General features: G+C 41.1%; 1 protein-coding gene across 1 annotated transcript in view; it reads left to right on the top strand.

Annotated features, from left to right (window-relative positions):
- Nucleotides 1-20692, top strand: part of SORCS3 (sortilin related VPS10 domain containing receptor 3) — a 306703-nt gene that overhangs the window by 130001 nt on the left and 156010 nt on the right. The window contains exon 3 of the mRNA XM_054382068.1: nt 12149-12248. Coding sequence (XP_054238043.1) covers nt 12149-12248 — 100 coding nt within the window. The remainder of the gene's footprint in view (nt 1-12148; nt 12249-20692) is intronic.

Below are 20692 nucleotides of genomic sequence, written 5' to 3'. Positions count from 1 at the left end.
TGTGCTTTCTGAGCTGCCCACAACTCACAAGCAGTTGTTAGCAAAGAATTCCCTTGGTGGGGGGATCCTTGTGTTGGGCACATACTATATAGATCACAATTGTTTATTAACCTTGATAATAAACAGCAAGCTTACCTCTCTGGAAAGTCTGCATAGATGCAAGCTTAGAACTCAATGTCTGCATTTTGAAGACATGCTAACTAGAATCAGTTCTGTTAATTCTGTGCTTGGGGAATGAGCACAACCAGTGGTAGTATGAAATACTCCATGCAGTGTAGCACTGGGTTTAACTGTATCATGAGAGGTTTGATCCAGCTGCTACTGTGACTCTTGCCCAAGCCAAGACACTGGGTGACAGAAGACTGGTTTCTTTCATTTTTGTGCTTACAACCTCATCCTGATATTTCTCAACCAAAATTCTCTGCTCTGAGAAACTAGGAGAGAATGTAATGACATAACCTATCAGGAGAAAAGGGAACAGGGTCACTTGGGACAGTTCAGAACAACCTTACTGCCCAGGGACCCAGCTGTATAACCAGGCCAGGCAGCAAAGCAAGTGGTACAGCCTACATAAAGACATTGTCAGCTGTGGTATCCAGCCTCAGAGCTCCTTCTGACTTGTAAATTATGATGTCTGTGTTGTAAGATGCTCAAAAATGTTAGTGTAAGGTTCAGAAGGCTGGGAGGGTTTGCAAGCACTGTCTTGGATATTTCAGTGACAAAATGAATAATCTTCAAAGGATTCAGGAATGGGCTAGATTGTATTTTTGGGGGACATGAATGGACACTGATGTTGGTATCCCCATCTGGGAATGGGGATTTGAGTCCCCCCTTAAAAGGGTGCAGGTGACCTACTGTTAGGGTAGTTTGTATTGCTTAGTGTGTACTTATTCTCTGAGTGGTTGGAAGGACTTTGTTGGCACCCACCCCTAGCACACAAATTCAGAGCTGAGTGATGGGGCAGTTCCATAACCTTCCCTCAGCATTTTGTTCATACATGTTTAAAGGGAGTTCCAGTTCAAGTGCACCTAATAGTGTGGATGTTAAATTGAACCTCTATAATTGCTGCAGAAAATCCTACATTCAAAGCACTTTTGCTACAAAATAATGCAAATTAAAATGATTAGCTCCTTAAGAGAATTGTTACAGAAGCATTTTTAACTAGTGTAATAAAAGTAGAAAAGGGCCTGGAAGGGGCCTTGTGTCTAATTAATAATCTAATTAATATCTGATTAATTAATGAGGCTTTGTAATCAGAGCTGCCTTTTATCTTTGAGTCTATTAAAGTGTCCTCTACACCAAATTTCTTGAATATGTCTTGATAAGGCCATCTCTGCTGAGTCAGTCAAGTACTTGGAATCAAATCAGTATGCTGCTTTATCAGAGACGCACAAAACATCTCTTTGGAAAATTAGACTACATCAGAATGAGGAACATGATAAATATATCAGATCTTTTAGATGGCACAAATAGGAAGTGAGTAATGAAGAAGTGCAGTTCTCCAGAGCTGTACAAAAGTGCTGCTTTTATATCGATTTCACAGTGGTGAAATGAGCAACGGAGAGGCCTTTTGCAAAACCACGAAGTCTTGGCCCAAGGTCGCCCTTTCATGGTAACTGAAGTGTGTCTTGGGGGGTGTCTGCAGGCATGTGGTGTCCTAGTTTCAGGTCAGAAGCAGTAATATGATGATTCAGATTCTGATGTCCTTGTTAAGGCTGATGATGTGGATATTACATGATGCCTGTATAGCATTCATGTTTGTACACTTCTACTAGTGGACATCAGCTTTGCCTGGCCATACTAAGGAATGCCAGCAGGTCATCAGTGGTGCTATAAGGTAAACATACAACGAAGGGAAGTGCTTATCCCAGCTTTTGAGGAGAAGCCATTTCACATTTCCTCAGATCTTTGTTGATATTCCTGATTCTGCCACCAGCTGTTGGGAAATCCATATAACATTTCTCTGCTTGTCTTTGCTATCTTTGCTTTCCAATGCTATAGAGTGTGCAAGGCACATTGGAGTCCTGATACTGTTTGGAACCTGCTTCTCGTGGCTGTTGTCATACACATCCTGACAGAATAACAACATTTAAAACACAGAGCACTGGTACATTACAACAAACGATGGACTTTTGATCTGAGCCAGGATGACTGAGATCCTTCTCTTCATTTGTAATGCTTGCTTAGTGTAGGAATCCATTCAGTGTGAGATAACCTTGCCTTGTGCTAGACATCTAACAGCTGAGTGTGTTTTGGTTGCTCTGGTCTCCCTTTAAGTTGAAGGAAAGAAGACCCCTTAAGAGAGCAATATATGCTCACCTATTTTAGTATGAGTAACTCATCTCCTGAAGTTAGCAGTCTCTAGTTAGAATATCTAGATGTTCTTGGGAGCAACAGCTAAGTATAAGATAAGATAAACAGGTATGGTACAAGGAAGATGGGAGTCTTACAGCTGGGGAAGAGGAGTTATTTTAGTATTCCAGTAGGAAGCACTAATCTTTGTTGCTTTTGTTTCTCATTGTGGGCTATCCTGCATCAGATATAAAGTGATGCTTAGTAACTATTATATCTGCAGCCTGCTTCCCTTGTTCAGGATCCCAGGGTCTCTAAAATCAGAGCATAATTATCCGTAAGCTTTTGTAGCTCAGGTTCTTGCCTCCCATGAGTTCTTAGCATCCATCACTTAGGCTTGTTTTTATCTTTGCATCAGAAGAAAGACTTTGCCATCCTTTGGCAGAAGGAAAATGACAAGACAGCTTTAAAGCTGCCTTTAGCCAAATCTGTGTCCCACATACTGCCTCTAAAAGTTCTAGATTCTTAAAGTGCATCTTTAGTTTGATCTGGCAACTCCTGCTGCTTTGCCAAGAATCCCTCACTTTCTCTGCCATTCTTTTCCTCCATGAAAACCCATTTCCTGCCTCTCCCCTGCCCTCATTCTTTGTGTCTCAAAAAAGGCTGTTGCTAGTTGGGGTGGTTCTACAGATTATTTTAAATCTGAAACCGGTCTTGCCTTTCCACAAAAATGGTGTGTCTGAAGGTAAGGGAAGGCCTAGATGCAGAAGACAGAGGAGGCTGGGAAAGGACAATCCATTTGCTGATGGTGAATGCTATTTAGCATTCACATTCACCATGGCACATTGCTCTGGCTAGTCAGTGGTTGCTGGGGATGTTCAAAACACCACTGTTTTCCTGCAGTGTAAGAGTGATGCAAACATGGCTTTCAAGTTAGTTGCCATCATCCCTGCAGGCTACACATACTAAAACTATGTCTCTAGAAGATTGTTCATGCCCATCTGAGTAGTGATGTCTACTGAAGAATGACTGGTGTGAACAGTCCCCCTGCTTTGTAGGATGGTGATCAAATTAAATGCTGATGAGCTGTCAGCCACTGGAAATGTGATTGATATTCACATCTCTCTGCTTTATTGCCTGTAAATCCAGTGATGGAATATTCTATATCCTTTTGTCCAACCTCTGAGTCATCCAGAGTCTTCCCAAGGGCTTGTATTGAATAAACAAGAGAGGATACCTTCCTTGTCAAAAATGAGAGAAGAATCTGCAAGAAAAAAAAAAAAAAACATGAAGCCAATGTTCCTAGTTAGCTCCTATCTTCTTCAGTTTGAACTGCAAATCACAATGACTAATGCATCATGGCAGCTCATTTTCCCTTTCCAGTCTCCACTATACCTTATAAATTGAAATTTATCAACAAAAGGTCGTCTTCAAGTCTTTTGGCTATTTGGTGATGGGTATTGTTATTAACCAAAAAAGAAAGAGGACGGAGGAAAAGTGCTGGTGTCATAACAGAAATTGGGGTAGGTATTTTGCTGTTTAGATGACATGCAAACAAAAAGGAAAAAAAAATCAAGAGAATTTACCAAAACTATGATCTGCTGGTGGAGGGCCTGGAGAATAAATCTTATGAAGAGCGACTGAAGGAGCTGGGGCTGTTTAGTTTGGAAAAGAGGAGGCTGAGGGGAGACCTCATTGCTCTCTACAACTACCTGAAGGACATTGTGGAGAGGATGGAGCTGGTCTCTTCTCACAGGTAATTAGTGATAGAACAAGAGGGAACAGCCTCAAGCTGCCACTGGGTAGGTTTAGACTGGAAAAAATTCACAGCAAGAGTGGTCAGGCATTGGAATGGGCTGCCCAGGGAGGTGGTTGAGTCACCAACCCTGGTTGTGTTTAAAGGTAGTTTGGATGTGGTGCTTGAGGATATGGTTTAGGGGTGAACTTTGTAGAGAAGGGTTCTGTGGCTTGGTGATCTTGAGGGTCTTTTCCAACCTGAATGTTTCTGTGGTTCTGTGGTTGAACTTCTTTTTTCCCAAGTGGGATCTCTGGTTTTAGGTACTTCTGAAACTTTCTGGTACTGAAAGTGCTCTAGAATTGATGGATCATGCTCCCAGAATTATCTAGAATGTGCAACCTTTTGTATGATGACAGAAAGTGTTTTTATTTAGGTTGCTTAAAATACTCTGGGTTTTTGCTGACATGCTTGGATAGTTGTTTTTTTTTTTGCAAGAAAGTTCTTCCTCTAAAGATTGGTCCCTGAGGCATCCATAACAAAAGATGTAACTGGAAGAAAAAGAGTAGTCATAAAATGATCAGAGACATGAAGAGGTTGTACAAGGTGTGGCTAAATAAACAGGGAGTCCTCAGACAGGAAAAAAAAAATCTGTGAGGACTGTGACAACGATCAGTGAAATCACAAATGGCAACACGAGCCTCCATGGTTTAGTTCTTGGTGAGTGTTAGCAGTGGACTCTGAATTATATCATCAAGTTAAACCAAAAGGGAGCATCTCCATACAGCACACACTTGTGGTGTTTATTACCAGGCTAATAATGAAGTTGCCAAAAGTTTCCCTGTGGGCTTAGACACATTTGAAGGACTAAAAACCCACTGATGTATCTTATACACAAAGGATTTATCTTCAGTTTAGGAAGTCTGTGGTATTGTCATGGGCTGGGGAAATACACCAGGAAGCAGTACCAAATGCATTCACAGTTTCTGTTCACTTACCCAGATTTTCATTGTCCTTGGTTTTATTTCATGGGATAAGTAAAAAAGGGAGGCAGTTGTTTCTGTCTGTAGTTGTAAAATATTCCACTTTTATTCAGTTACTGTAAAATCATGGCTGGGTAAAGGTAAGCTCTCAGCACAGCAAATGCTATGCTCTGCTGTGTAAAAGATTCACACAACATATATTTTGTGTGTGTTTAGTGTTTTTTGTTTTGGTTTGGCTTTTTTTTTTAATTGTGTTTTTATATTTTTTATATTTTTGGGGTGTTTTTTTTTTTTAATTGGTTTTGTTTGGGATTTTTTTTTTGTCAAAAAAAAAAAAAGATGTCCTGGTATGTGACTATCAGCTTTGCAGTAGTAAGAGTGGATCTTTATGCTCCATTATAAGTGAAGTTAGGCTCCACTGTTGCAGGTTGGTCTCTTCTCATTGCCTTGAGGTTAGAAATTAAATAGTCCTGGAGAGACAGAGAAGAAAGCTTGGGGAGCTGGGCTAACAGTTCTGAGTGGCACCATGACTACTGCATCTAGGGGAGCATTGCTAGGCTTGCACCTGTTCCCTGCCTTGTCAATGGCAGCAGTCTCCTGCCTTTCCAGAGCTCCAGCTGGGTCTGGATTAACTGCAGGGCCAGCTTTGTGTTTCTGTTCCAGGCATTTGGCAGCTCAAGGTGGAATGACTGAGCTCATAATCAGCCCTATGAGAGGAAAGGTTTCTTTGCTCTGTTGCATCTGAATATGAAAAAGACTTTGGGAGTGGAGGATGTTTAGCCACTGACAGCCATAGTCACCAAAAATATAGTCTAAAATGTTCAACAAGGTAGAAAAGGAATCATCTCTAAAAGTTCAGAGAGGCTTGGCCAGAGCATGCTAAATAACTCATATCCTTTCAAAGTGGAGCAGCTCTCTGCCCTGTCTGTAAGTTAATGGGACCAGCTTCCCACGTGGTGCAATAATTGGTGTGTGGTTGGCCTGGATCCTGATTTAGGACTCTGCTGTAGTAAGAGCTCATTGCCATTTGGAGGGGTGGGTGCTGAGCCAGTCATGGTCTGTCTAGGGTAGCTGCCCAAAGGGATTTACAGGTGGTCAAGCTGGACTCTGACTCAGTAGGAGTCTCATTTCGGTGTGTCATAGCTACAGAAGGACCTTTATCTTGGGGAGGATAATTTAAGGGGAAGGAAGGGAGAGACACAGACAAATTGTTTCACAATCAATGAAAGTTTGTCATCCTGACTTCTTGTGCTGTGTAGTTGGATTCTTTGTAGTGTATTAATATGTGAGCTGTGTTTGAATGTTTTCCTGCAGCTGAATGTTCAGAGAGATGTGCTTGCTCTTACGTCTCTTGGGATTTGGTTTCATGCTGCAATTTTTCTCTGAGTGCTGATAAGGTTGCTCTCCTTTTGCTGGCTGCTGATTTTTGTGAAACTTGAAGAAACTCTGTTCCTCGTGGGTTTTTGTTTCTCTGTCAAACTGGGAGAAAATTGGGCAATGGGTAAAAATAAGAAGTTGGTTGAGGGTTATGGAGAGACAGGCACGCGGCAGGCAGACAGTTTGCAGGCACGTGCGAAGAGAAGCAAATGTTAACCTGGGCTGTGTCTGCTCCTGTTGCTTTCCGAAGTGCCTGGAGAATTGGATAGTCTTCTGTTTATTTTAGTGGAGCTGTGCTGCCCTGCAGATCTCAACATGGGACTGTGTGTGTAGTGGGACTCTGATCTGGAGATGAATGCGTAAGCTTCAGTATCTTAGGAAGAAGCTGAGAATCTAAAAATCAAACCTGTATCTGCTCCTTCTCCACACACCATCAGGGAGAGTCACAGGTGCAGAGGAGAGACCCCCCGACAGGAGATCCAGTGGCATATGTATGCTCCAGCAAGCTCACTTGTCCCTCACAGCCATCCAGTTGAAGCCTTTGCAGCTCTCTTGCTCCTTAGACCAATACATATTTTATAGCCTGTCTCCATAGCTGAGTAGCTGAAACTGCAAATAAACAAACAAAACCTCCTTTCTCTGCCTGACAGAGCCCCAAGATGGAAACCATCTGAGAGGACTCTTCCTCTAAAAGCTATTCAGATGGCTTTCTCTCTGTTTCTCCACACCTGTACTTCATATCACTGGGATTAGCAAGTCTTTTCACAGTATTAGAGTCTGCTGGCTCAAGTCTATTTGTCAAATTCACATGCTCAGACCTACAGGAACAAGATGGCTTTTGTTAGCTGTCAGTCACTGAGTGATGGCCAGGTCTAGAAGCTTCTGTCCTTTAGTGTGCCCTTTGAGCTGCAGGACCACACTTGCTGCCATGGTTAAAACGTGTTGTGACCCATTAGAGGAGGTGAGTGGAAGCAAGCAGGTGATTTTCTTTGCCAGCTGTTTTAATACAGTACAATTATGAGAGAATTATCATTCTCTCAATAAATTAATTGCATTGTCAACCTTGCTTTTTTCAAAGAGAATATGTAGAATTTGGTGCTACAGCCTGTTCAGGAAAAGCTCACATTCGTTTGTTTATATGAATATGACATGTGTTGCACTGGACCAAGTCTTTCTTCATGTTAACAAAGACTAGCAAAGAGATTCTTTCTCATGGCTGGTTGGAACTGCTAGTTATAAAATCCAAGAAGCTGAATTAAGAGAGTGGACAAAAGTCCATTCAGTACTGGACTACTCCTTGAGTTTTGCTTTTCACTGTACAGCCTTCCTTGGGATATTGCCAGAATCTTGGCTTTCAGGGTGGAAAACAAGATAGAGGGGACTCTGAAATGCTGTAAGGTCAACATGTAAGGACATGGGACAAAATGCATGTGTTTAACTTTTGCAGGCTTTGTATGTGTTGCCAGAGTCCATTCCACATTGGTAACAGTTTCTGTTTTATCAAAACGTTGTTAATAGCACTTTTGTATATACAAGTGTGTGTGATTAGAAGCAACCTGAAAATATAAACTTGAGGCTGAAGGCAGTAAGAGTCTTCCAAGATGATGAGACTCCAGCATTGGCTTCAATGGAGCAACCTGGAGGAGTGCCACCTAGGAAGGATCAGTTAGCCATGAAAGTCCCAACCAAAGTTAAAGCAGGCATTTGGGATGTGATTCATGAAAGGAATATTTTGTATCACCAAATCTTTTGTCAGTTTGATATAACTGCAGCCTTATTTCACCTCTACTCCTTTAATAATGTGCTTTGAAGTTTATCATATTCTGACCAGAGGAATGAGAGAAAATGATGGTATCCGATCTGCTTGTAGTGTCAAGCAACCATAAGGCTATGTAGGCTACTTGATTTGCAGTTGGAAGTCTTGGACTACAAAGATAAGTAAAGGAGAGTTCAAGTTAAAGTTAAAAGGTGAGCCAGAACTGTTCTGTTCACCTGCGGGTCATGTATCTTCAAATGTTCAAGCTAAAATCAGACAAATTACTTTTTTTTTTTTTTAATATATATATATTTCTTTTAAATACTTGTTTTCAAATTAAGCATGTTGGTGGTAGGAGTTTAGCAGGCCTGTATATTGAGCCATACACTAGGTGATTATAGAACTTGAAATGGCTAATTGTAGATGCCTGCTTTTGAAAAAACATAACCATTACCTTTGCTAGCTTTTGGTTTCTTCATCTCTAGGACAGAGATAATATTTCCCAGTATGGCCCTTGGTAGCTTAAATGGATTAACACAAGACAGAAGCTTCAAATTCTTTGAATGGAAAAGTGCTGTGGAAATACAGTACATTATTGTGATATCCTTTGAGATGTTTCTGTGAAGCCAGTGGTGACTGTCATGATAATAAAGAAAGCCTTAGAGAAGCTAACGAAATAATGATCCTACTTCTTTCCCAGCTATTCTTTGAAAGGGCAAATGCAATGAGTGATAATGGTTTAATGAGAAAGAGTCATTAGGGCATCCAGCCTGCATCTTTAGAAGTGCAAAGCATTTTGGGAGATCTGAAAATGACTTGGAGAACAAAACCAAAGTAGCTCTGTCAGAATATTAAACTGTTACTTGTATTCTCTTTGAATGCTGATCGAAAGCAGTGATCTCTTTCCCTGGCTGGTGGCTGGTACATGTGTAGTCAGAACTGTGACTTGTTCCGACCTTCAGTGCTGTTGCAAGGGTGAGATGAAGGAAGTACCTCAGTGCTTGCCCTTTGTGTGTTACCCCCTGCTTCGAACTTAGTGTTACTTGAGGATTCCTAACCTGTTGAAGTGCATGTATAGAAGGCCTCGTGTAGTGGAATTAATTGGCCTGGGGTATTCAGATTTATTAATTGAGCTGCTTCAGTTTCAAGCTTGGCTGGAAGGGAAAACCTTCCTACATTTTTTTTGTGTGGTATTGATACCTAATGAGACAAGAGCTTCAGAGTCTTTGGATGAGAAGGTGCTGTGGAAGTAAGCAGACTACTGTAATAACTTTTGGAATGTCTCTTTGAAGCCCAGCGGGTATCAATATTATGCCTTAGTACGAAAGGGTATCAAGTGTAAGCAGAGTGCTAGTATGAGCTCTGTTTTAGTATTAAAGAGCTAAATGAGGACACAAGGAAGTTGTTTAAGACTAGAAGCACCCCTAACTGCTGAGTGTTCTGAGAAGAAGGGTCGGTTAAACCCGTTTAAGGAAAGAACCAGTTTGTAAAATGTTTAGGAATTACGCTAGTAAGTTGCAAAGAAGCAAATGTGTTGGAAACACATCCATGATAAAACAAGTTTTTCAGTTCATGGGTCCTACTCAGAAGCCTGAAACCAGACATCTGGTTTTGTGTCATGGCCCTGTCGGTGTCATTCTGGACTCCACTAGCAGCAGGAAACCAGTGGAGCTGGGTGTGGATTCTGGCATCACTCAATTTCTGCAGACACTTGAGTGGGAACTTTGAGCTGCTGGGCACAGTGTAACTGAAAAGGGCTTTGAGAAGGGCAGCAAAGCTGGTAAAGGGTCTGGAGAGCAAGTGTTATGAGGAGTAGTTGAGGGAACTGAGATTGTCTAGTCTGGAGAAGAGGCAGCGAGAGGAGGACCTCATTGCTCTCTGTAACTCCCTGAAAGGAGGTTGTAGTGAGGTGGATGTTGGTCTCTTCTTCCAGGTATCAATGAGAGGAAATGGCCTCAGATTATGCCAGGGGAGGTTTAGATTGGATGTTAGGAAAAAATTCTTTACTGAAAGAGTGTTCAGTCATTGGAATAGGCTACCCAGTTTGGTGATAGAGACACTGTTGTGAAGGTGTTAAAAAAGCTCCTGTGGACATGGCGCTTTGGGACATGGTTTAATGACCATGGTGGTGTTAGGGTGGTTGGACTTGATGATCTCAGAGGTCTTTTCCAACTGAAACACTTTTATGATCACTCTGATGCCAGAAGGGTGACTTGGGCCATTTCTCTGTCAGAGAGACAAGGAGAAGAGGATTGGTCTCTGTCACCAAGCTGCAGATGCTGGAGGCTTGCTGAACTTAGGCAATTAGCAGAGCTAGTTACTGAGAAAGGTGCTGAATTGTGACATCAGTAAAAGCATGATTAGAGAGGATGACACAGGCCATGAATTTTCATCTTAATGAAATTATAGGTCTGTCCACGTAGGCTTTCTGTGAAAGTCTTTCCTTGTGCACCTTATAAAGACTACGTTTGCTCCGTCCATGTGACAGAAGCTGTGTAGGGTCAGGAGCCTGGCTCTCTCCACTGTTTGGATGGGGTGGGTGGGCTTTTCAGGAAGGTTGTGACACCCCTCCTGCACTAAGCTGGTTCTGCCCACTCTTCAGGTATGGGATCCTTAACTAGGTAGCTGTTGATTTGTTCTGGTAGGAAAAACCTTGCTTGTTCAGAAAAGCAGAGTATGAAAACAGCAGAGAAACAAGGAGGGCAAAGTGAGGTTTCAAGCATGCCCACAAACGAGGAGGAGGAAGCTACAGAAAACCCTCTATGACGAAGCAGCCCTTTTCCCCAGTCACGAATGGGTAATGCCACCCCCAGATCATCTGCTCAGGGTCTGATTTGCTAGTGTAGGGGCCTAGATCTGTCTCTCTAACTCAGAAAAATTAAATGCCTGGTACACAGTAGGATGGGGGTGAAGGAGAACTCAAGATGCCAGTTTAGGTACATTTTTATCTAGACATGAGTTCAGCTGTTACAATTCTGAGCCACATTTGGATCCCCATCTCCAAATCAAAAATTAGCCTACTTAAATAAAACTGTTGTTGATGGGTTTTATTTGGATTTTTCTGAAAAGAGAATCTGCAGAGTTTGTGATAATAGTGCTGCTGAGATCAGAGTCCTCTTGGGTAGATACCATTTGCAATTCTGTGCTGGCACATGAGAGCAGAGCCTGCCCCCAAAGTCCATCTTCACAGGTGCATCACATCTCCCCATGTGCATAGGATGAATTGCATCAGAGACAGACTCTGCCCCAAAGGAGTCAAGTTCTCTTTTTCTTTTTTTCTTTTTTCTTTTTTCTTTTTTCTTTTTTCTTTTTTCTTTTTTCTTTTTTCTGTTTTCTTTTTTGTTGTTTCTTTTTTCTTTTTTCTTTTTTCTTTTTTGTTTTTTATTTTTTCTTTTTTCTTTTTTCTTTTTTCTTTTTTCTTTTTTCTTTTTTCTTTTTTCTTTTTCCTTTTTTTTTCTTTTTCCTTTTTCCTTTTTCTTTTCCTTTCCCTTTTCCTTTTCCTTTTCCTTTTCCTTTTCCTTTTCCTTTTCCTTTTCCTTTTCCTTTTCCTTTTCCTTTTCCTTTTCCTTTTCCTTTTCCTTTTCCTTTTCCTTTTCCTTTTTCCTTTTCCTTTTCCTTTTTCTTTTTCTTTTCTTTTTTTTCCTTTTTTTTCTTTTTTCTTTTCTTTTTTCTTTTTTCTTTTTTCTTTTTTCTTTTTTCTTTTTTCTTTTTTCTTTTTTCTTTTTTCTTTTTTCTTTTTTCTTTTTTCTTTTTTCTTTTTTCTTTTTTCTTTTTTCTTTTTTCTTTTTTCTTTTTTCTTTTTCTTTCCCTCTCCTCCCTCTCCTCCCTAACTTCTCTTTTTCTTGCCCTTTCCCTTTCCTGCTTGCCACCCTGAGTAAAACACGAGAGCTTGAGTTTTAAGGGTGATAATGCTCAGGCTGTAAATTTGAGGATCTGTTCACACAGTCATTTCCTTCCCCTGAGCTCTAATAACCACATGTTCTTTTTGTCTCCTCTTTTCTCCAGGTCAACAGACTATGGCACTACCTATGAAAAGCTCAATGACAAAGTGGGGCTGAAGACTGTGCTGAGCTACCTTTATGTCAGTCCCACGAACAAGAGGAAGGTAAGGGAGAACTATCAAGCTGGTAGCTATAGAAACAAAATTATGGCATTCTGTTCATTCTGAGAGGAATTATGATCCTGAAGCGAAATCCCTTGGTAAATTGAGAAAAGCTTCAATTTCCTGTCTAAGTTGCACTAGTGCAGTTCCACAGAATCCAGTGGAATTATGCCTGATTTTTTGACTGAATATGTTAAAGAAATAAAAGGATTGCTTTCATTTGCTTCTGACCATTACACCTTTAAAGAGGTTGAACTCACAGAAATGTTTCTGGGATTTTTGATGAAACTGGGTTTGCCTAACACACCTCTCCCTGCCTTCTCTCTTCTTATTATTAGAAATACTGAGTAAAAAGCATCTATTTCTGCATTTGACTCCTTTCCCCTTTATGCTTTCCCTAGCTACAAGTTGGAGGTAAAGATGTAAATGACATTTTCATTGGTTACATCATATAAGGGGGCTGAAAGCAGAATATGCCTGGAAGAGTGGGTGGAAGACCAAAGATTTGATTTGAATGTGTAGGAGAGAAGATGAGGTCATAGCTTTCAAACCCCCTGCTTATGCTTCCCACATGATGCAATTAGGGCTGCACAGCTGCAGCCCAGGAGTCCTCACTGCCTTCTTGGTTTAAAATTATTGACTGTGTAGGGAGGTAGTGGGACAAAGACACTTTCAGCTACCCACATAAATGAATGTGGGAGGGCTACAGCACCTGCTGATTGTTGGCAGTGAAGTTGTGTTTGCATGGGATGCAGCCCATTTGGCTCGATGACCTCCAAACAGCCCATCTCCTGTCTCCAGGAGCTTCCAAACTAGTATTTTGCTACTTGTACTGTTCTTATTACTACTATTGTGTTTTCCATTACTAGTCAGTCTACATAAGTTTCAGGACTGGTGTTTATTTCATTATATGCATCCTTAAGGTATTAATAGCTTGGATTACTACTGGCACCAATATACATGTGTTTGGGTGCATAGGGGAGAGGAAGACTGCAGTGGGCAGGGATCAGCTTATATTTTTTCTGATGCAGAAGTTGATTTTTTTGTGACAACTGCCTTGACTTCTTTTTCCTGAGCAAAATAGAATGAAGACATTTCTCAATGAGCTCTCCTGGCCTTCACTCACCTCCCATATCCAATATGACAGGCACTGAAGAGTTAATTGTCCTTCATTCTGTTTCCAAATTTTCAGATTACAGTTTGCTTTGGTTTTGTTTTGTTGTTTGTTTGGTTTTTTTATTTTTCCGTATTATGTCATAAGGAAATGATTTCTGGACCTATCTTCCTGTCTTTCTCCTCCCTTCTGAAAAATCTTTTCAAGTGGTGAGGTGAGCTGTAAGGAAAACCTGTAGTAAACCACCTTCAGTGCAGTCTGCTGTGGGAGCAACTTGTTTTTATTCTTGCTACCTATGCTAAATACATGGGCACTCTTACTCTGCATGATTAAACAGGTGATTTGTCTGAACCCAGGACTGACTCTCACCATCAAAGCAATTCCAAACATGCATGCAGCATTTGAAAAATCCCTGGAGAAGGTGCCCCTGGATTGGAGCATAGAGGAGTTGTCAAATTCAATATCAGGTTTATTTCCCGCTCACTCCTTACAGATTCATGAGGTTGTGCACTGCAAAAAATGCACTTGGGTTGTAATTATCTCCAAGTCCTTCTAGGTGAGTCCTGTTACATTGGCCTACAGAGTAAGCAACATGTTTTTGCTGAGCCTCAGCACAACCACTAATAATGAATTACAAAGCAGTAGGTGAGGTGAATCAATTGCACCCCAGTAGAGAAAGTCCAGATCCCTTGTGTTTCACCTTTAACAGCACAAGTGCTGGCTAGTTGAGCACAGTGCAATGATTTCTTTTGAGTCTCAAAACCAGGTCTTTGTTTGAAGCAATAAACAGAGAGGGAGACACCAAAAGTAACACATGTGCAGGGCCTGCTGTGTGCACAGTGACTCGTGCAGACCCTTTCCAGGCAAGGTGTTTTCTCCTGAGAGCATTAGCTCCCAGGGAATGATTGGACCCTGCATTCCTCACAGCTCCTGTTGGTTTTTGATAGGTTTGCACACTGTTGTTAGCTCTGCCTTCTCATTAGTGCTTAGAGGATTAGCAGTTACTTGGAGGAGGGGGAAAGCTTTCCATACATTCATTCCTAATTGATTTACTAGTGAGAAAGATAATTACCTCTCAGCTACCCTGCAGAACTACAGTGGGAATTACCTGTCAAATTTCTTTGAAGACCACAAATGCTTCTCTTCAGCTGTTAAATAGGAATTATGCATTCAGCCAAATATCAGTTATATAAACTTCATTTGCCTGACTTGTGGCATAACCCTAGGCTCTATTATGAGGCAAGAGGATTTAAATTCTGGCTTTATTCTTTCTTCTTTTAAAATAATGGATTTTTTTTCTAATTTCTTTTTTTGGGGATTTTTTTTTTTTTTGTGAGAATACTGTGAGTTTTTTGGCAGCTTCCGCTGTATTTCACTGCTCAGTGCTTTGCCACCATGTCATGGTGGGAGACTGATTTCTCAATACCAACATCTCTCCTTATTTCAGTGTGGGGGATCAGATGAGGCCAGATTTGAAGTGGAGAAGCTGGGTGAGGCATGGCTATAACCCATGGTTTGTGAGCCTGTGCCATTCCTATTCTCTCTTGGTTCCAAGAAAGCCACACCTGATGCGTGCCTTTCCCTCCTGAACTATGACACTCTAACACCCTTTTCTTACTAAGTGGATTCCTTTCTGAAAGAAAAATTGAGGGTAGTTCTGGTACATGTGCTACACGTGGAAGTCAGACTTGATGACATAATGGTGTTTTAGGTAATAAGTTGGACTTGATGATCTCTGAGGTCTTTTCCAACCTAAGAAAAAAAAAAAAAGAAGAGATATTTAATTCTCTCTGGGTTTTGTTATTCTCCCAACAAAGTTAATGTCTGAGTTGATGACAAAAGCAAGTCCACTGTTTGTTTCATGTGTCATTGGCCTTCCTCTTTTAACCTAAAAAGTCTTGTTTCAGTTTGGGTGTTCTATTTAGTCAGTTTTATTAATTTCATGTTCTCTTCAGGATTCCTTCTAAGCTGCTCTCTTCTGTGTCATCTCTATCCAGAGAGCCCCAGCATGGTGTTGAATATTTGGTTTTGTGCTGAGTCTTAATATGTCTTTCCTGACCCAGCAGACTGGAAAATGCTGGAGAAGGTTGGAAGCAGCTGGTTTTTCAATCCTGCCCTTTGCTCTCCAGTGAAAGACATCAGTCACTCATGTTTAGCCATGAGAATTACTGTGGAAAGATCATGTCTGTGGCTGAAGAGGAAAGAGTTAGCTGAGAGGTGAAGAGGTGAAGAAACAAAGTCTCTGTGGTTATCATGATGATAATCCAGGACATCCTTGATTCCCTCTGGCCATTTCTTGGCTCTGCTGATGCTTGGCATTTACCCAGAGGTTAAATCTATTCCTTAGTTTCCCATGTTGTCACCTGGTGATATCAACCATCCACATGTACATAGTTAACTAAGGCACACAGCTGCGTAGCCAAAACTGAGCTGAGGTGGCCTTGGCTGTGTCCCAGCATGGTACTGGGCTGAAGCAGGAGCTGGATCCCAGAGTGCCTGCTCCCAGCTGCTGGTGGCTGGTTTCAGAGCTGAGATAGAAGGTGCCCATCCCATAGAAATCACAGAAAGGTGTTTGGAAAATGCACTTTATCATTGTGTAATTTGAGATTTGCAGATGTAAATAAGTCAGAATAACAACATGGAGATATTAAAGGAAGTTGCCAAGAACACTTCTTCCTAGCTATGACTCTTGCCTTTTGGTTGTCATTGCTAGTGATCAGGGCCAGCTTGGTGATCTGAGAGCAGCCATCATTTGAAATGAGACCATCCTGGAGTGCCGACATAAGGAAATGGTCGAGCAGTTGTGAATCAGTAGACTCTGGCTGCACTGGGGTCAAAAAACACTGCCTCCCATGAGCCAGGACTGCTTCATCTTCCTGTGGAGCACTTGTGGGGCCAATTCCTTCCTCTCAGGATTTCACACCACTTTACAACAGAGGCATACAGCCTCTGCTGCTGGGAGCCGAAACTTCCAGACTTGTATCTGCTCTCCTGCAGGTGCTTGGGCTGTTTCTTCTTTCACTTGCACACTAGGAACTTGTATTTATATCAGGAAAATTTGCATTGAGTTCTTATTAATGCTGTGAAATTCCAGGTGATCATTAGACCTAGCAGTCAGATAACTCTAAAGTCCTAGGAACTATGACTATCCTAAAGAGTTAAGGGTTTGAGCCCTGTTGAGAAGCCAAGAGCCTGCAGTACTGACCATGAAGATGCTCTAACAGGCAGTGTATTCTAGGGCACATCTTCCCCTTCAGTGCATCATCCACCCAGTTGCTTGCCAGAGAGGACCACAGGAGAAGCATCTGCTTTGCCCAGTTGACACATAGATTGCAACAAGCCTGATAATTCAGTGGTGAGCTTCAGAAATAAAAAACTTTCCCATTCATTTAGCAGCACCCCTTCTGTACAGATGAGTGGGATTTAAGGGCAGATGATTTGAGTGCTCTGAAAAGTGGAGACTTGCAAAAATGCATAGCTTTGGCTTTTCTACCCTATAGTGTCTTGTCTGTCTTTAGGGATATGAAAAAGGCTTCTTACTGTCTGCTGGGCAGAGATCTCAGTTCCCCACTGACCTTTAATTTAATGCTATATTTTGGGCATTAGTTACATTTTACTAGAGGCAGATTTCACAGCAGTCTGGGAATTATTTATTTCTAGACTTGTTTATTTCTTCCATAGCACTAAGGGAAAAAAAAAGCTCTCTTCTGTTTTCATACGAGAATTTCTCTTGACTTTTTAAATTCTCATTTTCTTTCTCTCCCTTTTTTTTGTTGTTATTGAAAACTTTGTTAGAAAACTGGATAATTTCCACAAAATTTAAGCCTGTGATTCTTTGACTAACTGTCTACACTTCAAAATGCCACTGTTTGCAGTCAAAGTGCTGCAAGAACCTATTTTTTTTAGCATGGGCTGGTCAGCTGAGTAAGCTCCTCCACCCCCAAAACATTCACTTTCTTCTTGGTTATCAATAACAGGATTCAGTTTATCACTGTTGCCTCCCAGAGGGATGCACAGTCCTTCCAAAAGGTGCAGAAAGAAAATGAGAGCAATAGTGCCACTGCTTTTTTCAGGCATTGAGGTACCATTTTAAACCTCAAGGAACTGTTGTTGAACAACAGATTGAATGCATTACTTTTTCCATTAAATGTTCTGTGAAGAGTGCATATTCTTGGCGACGGCGTTGTTCAGTTGGAAACCTGATTTTCACTATGAAACTTTTATCTCTACCCTTGGGATTCCTGTGGAGGTTGAGAGGATGGAGGTAAAAAGCATTTAAAAGAAAAAGAAGAGAGGAAGAAGAAAGAAAATGGCAACTCTGACAAAATGAAACCAAAAAGCACTTGGAGGTATGTAGGGTTGTTCAGATGAGATCTGGATAAATGAGAGGTCCTGATTGCATTGAAGATCTGGGGTGACAGATCTGATGTCTTAGAAATACCTTCCTTCATGCAATTGTTTTGCAGTTCAATTGAACAGAGTAATCTTTAGCTTTTCTCCTTCACTTTCAGTATCTTTGTTGGAGGCTATAATATGAAGAATTAGAAGGTCTGTTGTCTTTTATGCTTACTCTCTGCACAGGTGTGGTGAAGGAAATGAGGATTCCCTTATACCAGAATTGAAGCAGTAGAGATTTTATTTATAGATATACCTTCTAGCTAAGGAAATTGAACAGTAGTTGCAAACAGAATAAAACAGAAATACAGTTATGATGCTCAGTAAATGAGCTTTGAAAAAAACAGCTTTGCAGAATAGTTTTCCAGCTGTCACAGAGTCAGAAGGGAGGGGCAGGCCAAATCACTGAGCTATAAAAGCCAAAGGCGTGCCACAACTCTCATACCTAGTCATGCCTTTGAACTTGGCCCATCAGAATGAGAAATTTTCAGAGATAGTTGAAGATTCAGAAGCTCTGAAAGCTAAATCTAATTAGAATTGTTTGTTTCTGTGCAGCTTCTTGGGGATGAAGCACAGCGACTGTTTGTGAGCTGACAGAAGGCAATGCTGCTTTGCAGTTCAGGTGAAGGAAGGAAGAAGTTAATTGTGACTTTTTTTTCTGAACTTGCAGAGCAATGCATCTACCTGGCTGGGAACTAGGTAGCACATTGGGAGTGACAGCTCCTCTTACAAAAGCTAGGAATCCTAAATGAGCACTAGTTGCTATGACCTCTTTATTTCTTGCTCATCTGGAGAGTAGCTGAGATCAAACCCTGTCTTGGTCTCATGTATCTCCAAAGGGAATTCCTCAGCTGCAGTTTCATGTTCCAAAACTGATTTTCATTTTGCCTCCATTTCTTAGTTCCTTTGATCCCAAAGGAAATTCCACAGCATTTTGCTTTTTCCCAATTCATTAAATGTGTGAGAGTCTGCCGAGGCAGAGGTTCCAGCAGCCTTGCTCACTAACCAAGTCTGAACTGAGCTGCCATCCTTTGCCACAGCTTCCATTAGTAATCTGCTGGTTTTTCCTAAGATTGCATCCTGAGCTATCAGTGAGGAATTCGGCTCTGGAGTATCCTAAAGCCATTTGGCAAATGGAAGATTTCTTGTGACACTTTTTGCTTATGATGGCACTGTGTTGCAAACTAGTGCTTGCTGGTGTGATCCTGGAGAACATATTTATAATAAGGCAAGGGGGCCAAGTTGTAGCCACAGGGCAGGAGTGATAGAGCTAGTTGTTTCTACTGTCTTCTATCCCTAATCTTTCCCTTCAACCCAGTGAAATACAGTTACTAAATAGCTCTTGGTTTTCCAGCTGCCATTAACAGGGCATAAATTACCTGAGCTGCAAATGCAGTTTTAATTGTCATTTGGTGCACCCTTTCTCTGGACCTGTTGAGCTGCACATGATATTCCTGTGCTTTTCAGCACTCCAAAAAACATACCACCCAGTCCAGAGCCTATGTGGGCAGAACCTGCCTACTGCAGCTTCTGGGTCAGCTGAGCTCAGATTTGTCTGTTCTGGTCATAGCAGTGAATTGTACAAATGTGACTGTGATCTGGTTAACATGGCAGGGTGTTCTGTCTTCTAAATACACTTCAGGGACAGTTACTGCCAGTCTCCAGAACTGACAATTTAAATAGAGGAATACAGTGTGAATGAAATAGTAATGTTTTTCTTCTTTTTCTGATGAGACAAAGGTGGTTTTCTCAAGGTCACCTACAACATCCATGGCAGAGTCAGAGGATATGGACGTGATGTGTTTTATCTACAGGGTGCAGACTTGTGAAACATTGTGCATGGGATTCTCTCTACTTGGCCAATTAATTCAGTGTGAATTTGTCACCTGAGAACAGAGATAATTTTTGTAAATGTTTGCAGAACCATCACCTGAACTTGTGTGAAAGAAATCTGAATTACAGATGTGTCGTAATACTTGGAGAAGAGGACTTGGGGATTTTTTTTCCCTTTAAAGTGATTTTTATTGTCTCTTTCAAATTCAGAAAAGTCACATTTTCAGAGTAGGTTTCTCTGACCTTTCCTTTGTAAGAATTGTAGTTTCTCAATGCCAGACAACTTAGTTGTATTTTTTGAAACATGGTTCAAGATCAAATAATGGAAGATGTTTGGATGTAAAGGCTAAATATGAGTTTTATTAGAATACTTTTAAAATACAAGGTCTTTTTTTAGTATGCCCAGATAGGTCTGGTTGTTGAATTTAAAAGCAAAAACAAACAACCAAAAAAACCCAAACCCAAAACAAACCAAAACAATAGCAACAAAAAAACCCCAAACCAAACAAAAACAACAACAACAAAAAACCAAAACCCAAAAATTTGCTATGTTTGGAAATTGTGCCTCGTTGTGGATCTTAGTAGTCAAGGGGCTCCTGTGAGAGCACTCTGCCCTGATGGAGCATGGGATTGTGGGACCTGACATGTTAGATGCCCTAATGGGACCTGACCTGACCTATAAGCTCCTTGTACTTGAAAAAAGAACAAACTACTCTCTGTTTGTCTGCAGATTTTAATTTTACTGCTTATGAGTTGACATAACTGGAGGTTGTATAGCATCAGTGGTCAGGGGTATGAGCATTTGTCAGCATAGACAGCACAGAATTGGGACCCAAGCTTGTGAGAGATCCCCAACAAAAGGTTTTGCCTTTCTTAGAAAAGGACAATCTGACCATTGTACTCCAGGGTACTCAGTATACATGAGCATGAAAATTGTAGATTCCTGGAGCTTTTTCAGTTAATTCTCTGAAAAGAAAGATGCATGAAAGAAACCCCCAATTAACACCAAAACCCCCTAAACCCCACTGAACCTCACCCACTACTCATCTGTTTCTAAAAATAAACAGAATTGAGATAATTAGCAAAATGCTCATGTATGGCATTA

Source organism: Indicator indicator, chromosome 7, assembly GCF_027791375.1.
Source record: "Indicator indicator isolate 239-I01 chromosome 7, UM_Iind_1.1, whole genome shotgun sequence".
NCBI lineage: Eukaryota > Metazoa > Chordata > Aves > Piciformes > Indicatoridae > Indicator > Indicator indicator.
The sequence above is the reverse complement of the archived record's forward strand: the minus strand, read 5'-3'. Positions and strand labels throughout refer to the sequence as shown.